Source organism: Grus americana, chromosome 1 (genome assembly GCF_028858705.1).
Source record: "Grus americana isolate bGruAme1 chromosome 1, bGruAme1.mat, whole genome shotgun sequence".
In the NCBI taxonomy this organism is placed as follows: domain Eukaryota; kingdom Metazoa; phylum Chordata; class Aves; order Gruiformes; family Gruidae; genus Grus; species Grus americana.
Window position 1 is genome coordinate 201444391 of NC_072852.1, and position 13384 is coordinate 201457774.

Below are 13384 nucleotides of genomic sequence, written 5' to 3' on the forward strand. Positions count from 1 at the left end.
TGAACATGAGGCTGCTCCTATCTGCCTACAGGGGGTCTCATCCGCTTGGTCTCCCTGGTCAGGTGGTCTGTAGCAGACCCCCACTATGATGTCCCCTGCCCCTGCGGTCCCTTTGATCCTGACCCATAAGCTCTCGGTCAGCTCCTCGTCCATCCCCAGGGGAGCTCCATGCTGGTTACTGACATAGTGGGCGACACCCTCTCCTGGTCTGCCCTGCCTGCCCTTCCTAAAGATCCCTCCCTCCTCCCAGCCCTACCCCCACACCACCACACACCGCTTTTCCGTCCCCAGAGGCCCGCCATGCCCTCCCGTCCCCGCCCTGCAAAGCCCCTCACTCCCCGTCCCGGCCCAGCAGCACCAGCCGCCCGCCCCTGTCGTACCTCCGGGTAGCGCTGCACCAGGCGGCTGATGCCCTCCCGCTCCACCTGCCACTCAGGCCGCTTCCGCTCCTTGCGCTGCAGCCGCAGCTTCCTCGTCCGCCGGGTGTATTTCTTCTTCCAACGCTCGAAGCTCCGCACCGGGTCCATCGCCGCCGGCACGCCGCTGCCGCCATCGCTGCCGGCCCGACCCATGCTGCTACCGCCGCCCCGCATGGGACGCACAGGGGTTGCCGGAGGCGGGGCTGGGCGCAGGCGGAGTGCGTCAGCCGGCCGCGCCGCCGGGGGAGGGCTCGGCTCGGCTCGGCTCGGCTCGGCCCGGCCCGGCCTCCAGGGCCGCGGCGCCCCTGATCGTTCCAATGCCTGTGGAAGGTTAAGGGGTTGCACAAGAGGGGAGGAAAAATCACACTTCGTGACATATAACCAAAAACCTTAGGTTTTGGCGCAGCATGCAAAATGTGCTCTGTGATAGACATTGTAAAACGGGAAGAAAAAAAAAAGCCTTAATAGAAAAGAAGTTTGTGCTTGGTACCGTCATAAGTTTTGTCCTCTAACATAGCGTGACAGAGGGGCAAGGGGAAGAGTTCAGTAAGGTCTGTTAATGCTTTATTTGCTAATTCATTACAGGAAAAAAGACAAATTCGGAAAAATTAGAAAGCAATTGAAAGACATACGCTGGGCTTTGTGTTTAAGATGCTGGATTCAAGCCCCATTTGTCGCGTTTTGACCCTTCACAATCCAGTTGTAGTCAATGGCCTTCGCTCAGAGCCTTGAACCATGCCAAGGGCTGGCAGAATATCACAGGGAGAACTGCAAACGTGCAGAGTTCTTTTACATCGGGTGCTATAAGAGTGGTCTCTTACAAGAAGCACATCTCTCAAAGTAACTAGATTTAATCAACCTGCAAATTTATATGATGCTATCTTTACGTGCGCTGATTCTTAACCCCTCCCTGTGGGGAAGGTCTGCATTGCTCTGCGGTTGTTGGACGGTCAGAAACGATTTGCTGAGTCAGTTTTAGCACTTCATCAGCACACAGAATTAACAACAGTCCGCAGAGTCGCTGTGCCACATCAGGAAGAGAAAATGCCAAACATATTTATGCAATATCATAAGAAGGAAGTAAACACGTTGATGAGGGGAACAGTGAAAGACTCCCAAAATAATTACCGCCTCTGATGAGAGCTTGGAATTCCAGAAAACCAAGGGAAAAGGGAGTGTCTCTTCATTAGCTCCACTTTTGCCATACGTACGTTGAGTGTATTGCTGAAGATGTTTTCCCTCCTCCCTGAGATCAGGGAAACCTGCAATCACAGAAATGTTTGTTTTCCCTCTAAAATACATTAAGTTCCTAATTTCAGGAAGGGCTGGGAAAATCTCCATTAAATAAGCCCTGATGGGACCTCTCCTCCCAGGTACAGCTTTGAATGCAGTAGTTTTCTCTATGGGTTAATTTGCTGTTAAGATAAATTAGGAAGGATACTGAAGTTTTTATTCTCAAAACAATTTTTTTTTTTTTCAGAAGTACCTGGTGAAAACCTGTTTGCAAGAGGTGCTGTTCCACCCCGAAGGATGTGCTTCTGGGGGCTGGCACATCTTTCCCGTGATTACAGCACATTAATTTAGATCCAAACCAAAGTCCCAGTCTAACACAATCTGACTGTTGCAGGGCTCAGCTTTAAACTTTTCTATCAGTCTGCCTGTAATAGAAAAACAAACAAAAACCCTCCTGTGTAGAATTTCTGCTGTTGCAGCACTGGGGTGAGTTTAACCTTTTTGTAAGTAAAAGTACAGGTAAAAGTGTTGTGTTTGAACATGCTGTCTTTGCTCACCTGGTCTGTGTTTTGCCTGCAGGCTCATCTCTCATAGCAGAACAGCAGCAGTGGTCTGTGAGTCACTACGGACATAAATCCTCCATGAAAAAAGTTACATGGGAAATAATATCTTGCCATCCTGTTTCTAAAACAACTTCTTTGCTGCTATCATGATGAACACTGTTAATTATCATAGAATGATAGAATGGTTTGGGTTGGAAGGGACATCAAAGACCATCTAGTTCTGACCCCCCTGCCATGGGCAGGGACACCCTCCTCTAGACCATGTTGCCCAAAGCCCCATCCAACCTGGTCTTAAACACTTCCAGGGAGGGGGCATCCACAACCTCGCTGGGCAACCTGTTCCAGTACCTCACCACCCTCACAGGGAAGAATTTCTTCCTTATATCTAATCTAAATCTACCCTCCTTCAGCTTAAGGCCATTACCCCTCGTCCTGTCACTCCATGCCCTTGTAAACAGTCCCTCTCCAGCTTTCCTGTAGGCCCCTTCAGCTCCTGGAAGGCTGCTATAAGGTCTCCCTGGAGCCTTCTCTTCTGCAGGCTGAAAAAGCCCAACTCTCTCAGCCTGTCTTCATAGGAGAGGTGCTCCAGCCCTCTGATCATCTTCATAATTATGCCTATATGTTTCCAATGCTTTTTAGTGACTTATTTGTTCATTAGCCAAGAGGTCCATATACCAGGAAAGGAAAACCAGAAAGTCAAAAGCATCCTGTCCTGTGTCCCACAGGAGAAGGTAAAAGGCTGGAGAGCCTCTTGGCCCCATGCTGCAGGTCTGGGAGCCTCCCAAGGCCCCGGAGCCACCTGTCCCTTTCCCTACTGTCCTCTCACCCTGAGGGGCTTCACTGAGAAATAGCCAGTGGTTTGTGAACATTTCCCTTTTATACAGGAACAAATTCTATGCCATTGCATTTGATTTATTTATAATATGCAAGACTACTTCATTTGTCTTGTAATAATACTATCCCTATAACTGTGGCAAAACTAGAGATCCTTCTGAGTAATAGAAAAAGAAAAAATTACAAGCTGACAAATAAATGATTTAAGCACTGTTGTTTACTTGAAGTTTGGGGAAATGAAGGAAGGGAGTATGGCTATAGCAATAAATGTAACAAGGCTCCATACAAGGCCACAGAGAAGAAGGTGGCAATGTTTTATTTTAAACAAGCCCAATGTCACCAACAGCCATTCTCACAGAGATTTCACTCTCACGCATACTCAGGCTTTCCTACTCATAAGCGCAGACATGTGTTATGTGTCTGGGCAGGGTTATTTGTGGTGACAAGGAGGACAAGGGGCACCAAGTGTCAAGGTCAGGGCCCTGAGGGCACTCATAGACCTTAATTGCCTGGCCAAGGCCTCCCCACACCCCTGCCCAGAGCCGCAATTCAGCTCCACCCTGCGGCTCCAGGCCCTGCCCGGGTTATGTCATACGACATGTTGGTCTCCAGCTCAACCACAGCCGTGACTGTCCTTGGCCACAGACCCCACTGGCTGGGACTCTGAGCTGCAGGTTGACTTCCCGGCTTGAGCTGGGACCTGCTTCGTCACTGCGGACCTGCCCGGTCACCAACAGCTGTGTCTGACCCTGGTTATGGCCACCAGACCTGATCCTGACTCTGACCAGAGAATTGATTTCCCAGCTTGACCTTGGACCTGCCTCATCACCACAGACTTGTCTGATGAGCTGGGCTCTTGGTTGACCCTGGCTGCCACCCATGAGCATGCCCTGCTCCCTCGCTCAGGGGCCGCGTTATCACACTTAGCTCCTGGCTCTTGGGGAGCAGCAGCCCTCACTGTGCCCTGACAGTCAAGCCTTCATCGCTTCTTCTGGGTTCATCCTGAAAGGTGATGATGGTGCACAATCTTTGGTATCCTTTATATTCTCTCTTGACAAAACCTCAGGGCCAAGTTGAGTTGTATCATACTGCTGTTGCTCCATGTCTGTGTTGTGGGGCTTTCTTCACGGTATGGACTTAGTACAGTTGGCCCTACACCCAGCTCCTGCCAATTCCTCATTCTTACCTTTTTTTGCATTTCATGGTTGGTCTTAGGCTCTTGACTTGCTGCACATGCATCACTCCCTGCACGCCTGCTGGGCCATTTCTTCTGGTACCTCATGCTGCTGCATAGACTCTTGTTCACATGCCATGTACGTCAGTTAAACATTTCCTTTGCAAAACTCTACAGGAATTTAAGATAACTAGGGGTTGGTTTTATGTAATAAAAAAAATGTAACATTGTGTCTGCTTAAGTTAAGCTTTGGGTTTTCCATTAAATCTTTGATTGTTTTGTACTAACCTGTTTTCTTTCCATTTTTCCACATAATCTTGATCACCTACCTAAAGAAGTAAATCAGCAAACCAGAGGAAGTGACCCCAGAAGTACAAGATGTCAATGAAATACCACTAAAGCCTTTCTCAATGAAACAGCCAAGTGCTAGGAGAATTTCCTCAACTGAGAGGCTCTTGACACTCTTCTCCTTATCTTCCAAGGCTGACTTGCTATGCTTCAGGAGACTTGAGAGAAAGCATGTAAGAAGTTGCATCTGAAGATTGTGCTTGAGCATCTGTAAATGAGACATGGTAGCTTGAAAGGATGGATCTTCAATGTAATATTTGCAATACTACGATGTAACTTAGACTATTTTGAAAAAAATATGGAAATGGCAGTCAGATTTGTGAATGTTATTTTTAATAGAAGTAATGTTACTATAATAAATTGTAATGAAATGTTATCTGACTAAAGGATGTACAGTATGACATAGAAAAATGGTAATCCTACTTGGAAAAAGAAATATCACTTTAAACGAGCATTATTAGGTGTGGTGGCCAGAATTGTTCAGAGAAGAAGTGGGTGTTAGGGTGGATGTCAGGGCCCTGAGGGCACTACTGGACCTTACTGTCCCTGCCAGGCCTCCCCTGGGGTCTTTCCTGAACCCTGTCCATGGGCTCAGGACCCTATTTCAGCTCAGCCTGGAAGTATTACTCTGAGCACTGCAAGCTGAAAAAAAAAGCAATGCTGTCAGTTTAAAAGAGAGATTTCGGCACTCTTATGCAGACCCAGGGTAAGCAACTCTAAAAAAGAGGCACAATAGGTGTCTGTAATGGAGAACACAAAAAAGAAAAAAAAAGAATACAGAAAAAAATTCAGAAAAATTAATAGAATTAGGTTTTCCTGTATTGAGTAGTCCTATAATAAAAGAACTATCACCCAAGAAATTAAATTTTAGAAATTAAAAGTTAAACTGGATTTTCAAAAACACAGTAGAAACACTCTGTTTCAGTAATTCCTGGTCTGAGCAAATGGGTACGTTGTGATGAATAAATATTGTCAATTATGACCAAGAATATTGTGCGGTGTAATTGAGAGCTTGAACTTTCCTCTTAGTAATGAGCTGCTGTTTCCCAACAATAAAATAAAGACGATTTTGCAGATGACATTATGGGCTCTTTTTGTGGAAGTAATAAAAGGAAAACGCTTTTACCAAGTATATAAATTACAGGAATTTGGTTTTATGTAGACACTCCAAAATGTATTCTACTCTGGAAAAAAAGTAGTCTTACTATAAACGTGAATGCGTGGTCCAGCTTAAAAACTCTTGGAACAAACTACTGGTTGCAACTTTGGCAATACAGACATACATAGGCAACATAGAGTTAATTCTGAAAGATTTCTTACAGTTATCTGGATTTAAATGTTCCTAGCACAGAAAATTTTAGAATTAAGTCTTTTCCTTGCACATTGGTAAACAGTTTTATGTTTTGAAAATGCCAACTATCATATATAAAATAGCATTAGAAAGCAGCTCCATCTTTTTCAAGCTTGAGCCTACCGGAGGACAAACAATGTCTTCACGGAGAGAAACATGGCCCTCTTCAAACTAGTCCTTCACTCATTCTCTTTGGCCACAGACAACTTAGTAGCCACCACTATGGAAACAGCCCTCAGTTCTTAAAATTGTCCTTCAAAAGGTTTCCAAATTGGGATTCTTTTAGGAGACACAGGTTATAAGCCTGTTATCATCTTAAAACCTGGGATGAAACAGACTGGGAAAAGTGGGGGAGGAGAGAAGATTTAGGCTTTGCTGTTCTCTTGGTTGCCAGGATTTTGACTAAATGGCAATTACATTGATAAGAATGACAGCAACCAGCTTACTAAATGTTTAAATGAAAACCACTCTCCAAAGGACAGATTTAAGTTTACACAGTAAAATTAAACTTTGTGCCATGATGTTTCAAAAACACTCGATGTACGTGAAAACCAGCGATGGGGGAAAATTAACCAAGTTTCTTCAAAATCAGAAGCAAAACCAGCTTGTCAAGTCTCTAGAAATGCAAAGAATATTGATACTGTTGGTCAGGAAGTGTTGGATGATATTGTATGATACAACTGTAGGAAAAAAAAGCTGAAGAGTTCGTTAATAAGATGGCATAAACACGTTTCTTCTGGAATGACAAAGGACTTTTTGTGTTCTAGAGGACTGCTGTTGGTGATCCTAGTATTCATGATTTAGTCTGCCGGACCCTCAAAATGAAGTTTTTGCCCGTCAAAGTTGGGAAAGTTATGATGAAAGCTTTCACTCAGATTGTCAGACAAGGTGACCACCTGTAAAACAGAAAGTAATTTAAAAAAATAGTGACTTACTGTGTATTACTTTCAGTCTTTAAATAAAATGATCTGTCTCTGCAAAACATTATGGTATGTAGAATTTTTTTTTATAAAGATGTGGGATGGAGGTTAAAACAAATACAAAATCGAAACTTTTTTCCTTTAAGCCAACAGAAGTGTTGTTATAATTGAAAATTATAAGCATGACAAATCTTGCAAGAAATATATGACGGGGTTTGCTGGAACTTGTTTTCCCTCTCAGAACTGTCAAACACACCCAGGCTCTGCAGGCCCCATCACTTCTCTGCTTCTACAGTTTGCCCTGTAGCACTTTGCACTTCTCAGAGCTTTTGGTGCCAGGACCACGATGATGTTTCAGTGTATCTAAGCCACTAGGGGCCGTAACAGACCTGTAGAAATAAACATGAGTAATAAACTGTGATCATACTAGATACGCACTAAAAGGAACCATTAAATAGTCAAGCCTGCTTTTTTGTGATGGCCGGGATCTGTGTACAGTCCCATGGCACAGGCTGTTATTCCAGTTCAGGGAACTCCATAAATATGTGTTTAATTTTGAACACGTTTGACAATTCTTTCGCAAACTGAGCTGATTTCTTGACTCAGATACAGAGTTGACAAATCAAATTACGAAAGATTAGTTAACCTCTCAGACGATCACACGTTTTGGAAGAACACCATTTCCGAAACAGAACCGTGTATACCATGGTGCTAGTGAGGCTTAGTATAAAAGTGACGCACTTAAATGCTGTCCTTTAATTAGAAAATAATTTTATGGAAAAACGGACTTTCATTTAGCACAGTTCTTGGGCTCTTTTATTTCAGAGTTATTTCAGGACACAGTTAATGTATTGTTTTTCTCAGTCCATTAGCATAGTACACTATATTTAGTTTGTCAGATATGTAAAAAATGGCACTGCACCTTTATGAGGCAGGTACGCCTTATTATCCTTGGTTTTTATATCCTTGATTATTCTTGCATTTGGAGAAAGAGTCATAGTTTATTATTTTGATTCTATAGTTTATTCACTAGGTGTATTGCTCAACTCTGAGATGCACATTTCTCTCCTATTTATAATGACTTAATAACACCTCTTTGTGTAGCTGTGAAGTGTTATCCACCCAGCCTGCCCTATCTATCTGCATAGTTCTGGCTTTAGAAATTATATTTGGTTTAAACATTTATACTCCTTAGACCCATATTTGATAATAATGGGTCATGAGACCAATTTTGGAGAAGAGATATGGGTTGGGAGTCAGTCACAGAAAGGCAACGTGGGAAGGTAAAAGGAAATTGAAGATAAACCACCTTGGTAGTACCTGCTTATGCTGACAGAGGTGAGGCTAGACCCATGCCCATGTCCATACCGCCCAACCATTCCTACTGTCAGTCCCTGGTACTTGTGCTCTGGTAGGAATCCAGTGTGGGCCCATATGCATAACAGCTGCATGAACTGTAAAGTTGTCAAACCAAATTCATCCCATATATAACTGCAAAATCACACTAAAAAGAAATTTGTCTTCATGCTTTATTATTTCAGTTGTACTGGATTTCTCAAGTAGAAGGTGTTGTCAAGACTCAGGTGAAAAGGATACTGTCACTAAAGCACGAGTAGCCACATGGGACCTCCAAACACCAGAGTGATCGCAGCGTTCTAAAAAATGGAGACAGAAAAGCTGCTGCGCTAAAACCCCTCATCTAGACACTTGCTAAGGCAAGGAAAGGGTCCAAGATTTTCTTTCACCAGAGCAGTATGGTGATGAAGCTGTGCAGTTTTGTCCACAGTTCCCTACTGAAGGTCAGTTCACGATGGATGGAGTACAGCCATGTGCCTGAATAGCTGGATTTCTGAATGTGGTGGGTTGACCCTGGCTGGGGGCCAGGTGCCCACCAGAGCCACTCTCTCACTCCCCTCATTCACTAGACAGGGGACAAAAGGTATAACGAAATGCTTGTGGGTTGAGATAAGGACAGGGAGAGATCACTCACTAATTATCGTCACGAGCAAAACAGACCAAACTTAGAGAGGGAATTCATCTCATTTATTACTAGGCAAAACAGAGTAGAGGAATGAGAAATAAAATCAACTCTTAAAACACCTCCCCCCACCCCTCCCATCTTCCCGGGCTCGACTTCACTCCCGACTTCAACCTCGTTCCCCCTCAGCGGCACAGGGGGACAGGGAATGGGGGTTACGGTCAGTTCATCACAGGGTGTTTCTGCCGCTTCTTCATCCTCAGGGGGAGGACTCCTCTCATCGTTCCCCTGCTCCAGCATGGAGTCCCTCTCATGGGAGACAGTCCTTCACGAACTTCTCCAACGTGAGTCTCTCCCACGAGCTACAGTCCTTCACGAACTGCTCCAGCGTGGTCTCTTCCACAGGGTGCAGACCTTCAGAAGCAAACTGCTCCAGCGTGGGGTCCCCCACGAGGTCACAAGTCCTGCCAGCAAACCTGCCCTGGCGTGGGCTCCCCTCTTCACGGGTCCACAGGTCTGGCCAGAAGCTTGCTCCAGTGTGGGCTTCCCATGGGGTCACAGCCTCCTTCAGGTGCCTCCACCTGCTCCAGAGTGGGGTCCTCCACAGGCTGCAGGTGGAATCTCTACACCCCCTCATCCTTCCTCCATGGGCTGCAGGGGGACAGCCTGCTTCACCATGGTCTTCTCCAGGGGCTGCAGGGGGATCTCTGCTCCGGCGCCTGGAGCACCTCCTCCCCCTCCTTCTGCACTGACCTTGGTGTCTGCAGAATTTCTTACATCTTCTCACTCCTCTCTCCAGCTGCAAAAGCTCTCTCTAACTTGTTTTTTTTTTCCTTCTTAAATATTTTATCACAGAAGTGCTGATTGGTTTGGCCTTGGCCAGCGGTGGGTCCGTCTTGGAGCCGGCTGGCATTGGCTCTATCAGACACAGGGGAAGCTTCTAGCAGCTTCTCACAGAAGCCACCCCTGTAGACACCCCCCCACACCAAAACCTTGCCACGCAAACCCAACACACTGAATCTAACAATAACTTTTCTGTGCTACTGCTAGTTGTATGAACAAGGAAAAAGCAAACCCAGAAACATTGTTAGGAAAACCAACATTTTTATGAGAGATTCCAGATACTTTTGTTAGACAAACCAACATAATGATTTAACTTTTCTTAACAATCAAATCCCAGAGGTGGGATTCAGCTCCAGACTGTAGACACCTACATGTAGGCATCTAAATGGTGGGGCTTGGTTCAGTTGCTCTGTTGCCATCTGAGATGCTGTAAGGCATCCTGCCTGAGCCTCAGCTGCTTCTCCAGAAGGGCACAGATCTCCCATATGCCCCATGTCGTATCTGCCAGCCTTGTGCAGATACTTCTGTACCCCAGGGCACTACATGCTTATGTTTAATGCCAGAGGAAACTGTAGAGCTATTTGGGTCATTTTGAAAGAGACATCTCATTTAGTCATCTGAATCCCCCTCTACAGTCCATTAGCTGTATTGACTAGATCTCCACTCACTATAATGGGAGCATGACATGTAGACACGACATCTAAGTGCCTGCAAGCTGGAACTGACTGTCCCGCATCCTTCCCCAAAGAGTTTAATGTTCACCAAATGTAAAGACGCAGTAAGAGGCATGTGAAAACATGGACCTAAAAAGCTTCACTGAGCCTCTCAGCAGATTAGTGTTCCAGTTTCACTTCATTTAGCAAACCTTTAAATCATTTTAGCGTCAACAAGAACACTCAGGAAACAGGTTGTTTCAGCAGATGCAGCTGATTCATGGGCAAAGTTAAAGCCTAAACAAATACTTCAGTGGCTTTTCTTTGGATCCAGTTCACAAAATGTTCAGTATTCTTTAATGAAATTAGCATCTCTATTTCAGATTTAAATTATACAGGTTTAACAACTCATAAAAACAAACAAACAAAAACCCCATAAGAGCTCTGCACTGCTCTACAGAAGGTTGGTTCCTGCCAAATTCAGGAGCTTGACAGCCGCAGCCGCTCAGTCTAAGCTAACAGGCTCTGCCGCTCAGTAGAGTTTGGCAGCATAAACTTCCTACCGCAGAGCTCAGGTTCATGGCTTCCAGGGGACGTGGATAACCATGCAACTGTCGGCACTCATCTATGCAGAAGTTACTTGGCAGTCTCCTATTTTGCTCACAAAGGAACAAATCAAATATGCCTGAATAATATTTAAGCTATATTTACAAGTGCCTCTTGCATAAATAAATATTTTGAAGAGTGAAGGGAAAGCACCACTAGCAATCTGTAGGGTCTTTTCTGGCTCATGGTTTTCAACACATTTGGAAGTGATCTGAAAATGGAGTTAGGAGTGAGGAGGCAGAGCCTTAGTACTGGTCTTTGTCTGAGCTTTGTTGCAAGTATGCCTGGCGCTGGCCGTGCAGCTCACTGGACGTGATCTGGACACAGACCCTGATGCACCGAGTTGGCTCCCTGGCTTGACCTTGGACCTTGGGTCCCCACAGACTTGTGTGTCTGGCAATCGCTGGCACGTAGCTGAGCTGGGTGACCACCATGGGACCTGCTCTGTTCACCCTGTGCAGGCACTGTGGGACCGTGCCTTGTCAGCATGGAGGATGCTGTCATAGAATCATAGAGTCATAGAATGGTTTGGGTTGGAAGGGACCTCAAAGATCATCTAGTTCCAAGCCCCCTGTCCCTGCCTGCCTGGCTGTCACTCTGCACTCCCGGCTCACCTTTCCTTGCAGAGCAGCCTTGCTGCTCCCAACAGTATGTTATCTAGTGTGAGCAAGGATTTCCTGTGAAGACTGTAGAATAACTGGCCAGGTGATAAAATGACAAGTAAAATTCAATGTAAATAAAGATTAAATTATGTACACAGGGAACAACCATACAAACCTTATATGTACCAAGGACGGGCTCTGAGTTGATTTTTACAACCCATAAAATGTGAGTGATATGAAGAGACTGTTTCTATTATAAAATGCTTATTTAGGCGTTCACTGTCTACCTAGCCAGAAATTATCCCGTGAGGGCAATAGGAGCAACTAAAAGTGAAAGCAACAAAATCCCGACTGCTGTTGCTGTATACCATTATGTTATATATGTGTATGTTGTCCAGCTGAATGGCTACACGTAGAGCTTTAATAGCAACAGTACTCATCTTTCTGCACCCTGAACTGTAAATGGTCTGTGAAGAATTTATACTGCATGTCAGTCGGTAAAGTCCAAAGCAGATATTCCACGCTCTGGCTTTCCGTGTCTGGCACAGAAGAAAACCGCGTGCATTCATTCACATCAACCTATATCGGTCAGTTTGGGATTTCCATACCATCTGGTCCCTCAACAGCCTTGTGCCGTCAGGCAATAGTAGCACCTTCACTACACAGGAAGGGTAAATAAAGCAGAGAACATCTGAGTAGCTCAGCTTCTCTTGGAAGAAGACCGAGAACACAGCAACGCAAATACTGCTAGAACTTGAAATCCAGTCCTCGCTGGAGTTTTGCTGTAGGTGTTGACGAGGCTTAGGTTTCACTCTGCAGTGCTTCAGATATGGAAAGAAGTTAGCCCCTTTTAGGGATGAATAAAACTCTAAGCAGCACATCTAATCACACTGAGTGCTCGCAGAAGCACACTGTGGCAAGAATGTGTCCTGTCATCTGGCATTGCCTCTGTGCTCGAGGTAGTATTGACAGGTTCAGAGAAAAACAAGTATTAATCCAAATTTGGAGTTACAAAAAGCTTCTGTTCTTCCTACCATTTATTATTGTTACTGTGCTTCATTGTAAATCTGTGCTTACTGTTTGTTGTGCTATAAAAATTGACATAATACATATCAGCATAATGTGGCATATGATGCTATTGAGATGCTAATGAGATGATGATGCTAATGAGATACAAAGATAACATAAAAGACAGATCCTGCTTAAAAAACACGTGCTTGAAAAGGAGCTAAAGAACAGAGGAGAAACCCGAGGACATGGAGTGAGAGATTTCAGTCTAAATTTAGGAAAAAGGAAGAGTCATTTGATTTGCTGTTTATGTTCTTGTAGAGGAGAAGAAAAATATTTATTTTCCCTAATGTGGAATTTTTTCTAACAGTACAGCACGAGTGAACTTGGTGGACTGAGAATCCAGACCTTTAACTTACAGAGCTTTAACTTACAACAATTTGTGTGTGCGTGTTTTGCTTTGTTTTCCCTTCAGTCACCTTTCAAAAGCAATAACAACCAAAACCGCCCATTCATCACCTTCTCTTTGATCCTCGCTCTTGATAGCAGCTATTTTGCTGCTTTGTTCTAATCACTCCACCCCATTCCTTGCAGCAATATTAACGAGAAACTTCCTGTTCGGGGATGCCTTGCTGCAATGAATCCAATTACAGCGGCTCCAGGGAGGGGTTCGATGGGCAACAACTGCGACAGGGAAGATTGGTGTCACAGACAGATTTTTTGAAAGCTGTTCACAGTCCTTAAGGTTGTGAGGCAGGCAAGGCAACTGCTGCAGGTCGGAATAGGTAACCGCATTTTCTTAGGCCCCCAAAAATCCTTGTACAGGATGAACAGATTCCGTGTCAGTTCTTG

General features: G+C 44.8%; 1 protein-coding gene across 1 annotated transcript in view; it reads right to left on the bottom strand.

The window, feature by feature from the left end:
- The window catches only part of DDX10 (DEAD-box helicase 10), a 193499-nt gene extending 192888 nt beyond the window's left edge, over window positions 1-611 (bottom strand). The window contains exon 1 of the mRNA XM_054808723.1: window positions 381-611. Coding sequence (XP_054664698.1) covers window positions 381-593 — 213 coding nt within the window. The 5' untranslated portion in view covers window positions 594-611. The remainder of the gene's footprint in view (window positions 1-380) is intronic.
- Between the last annotated feature and the right edge of the window lie 12773 nt (window positions 612-13384).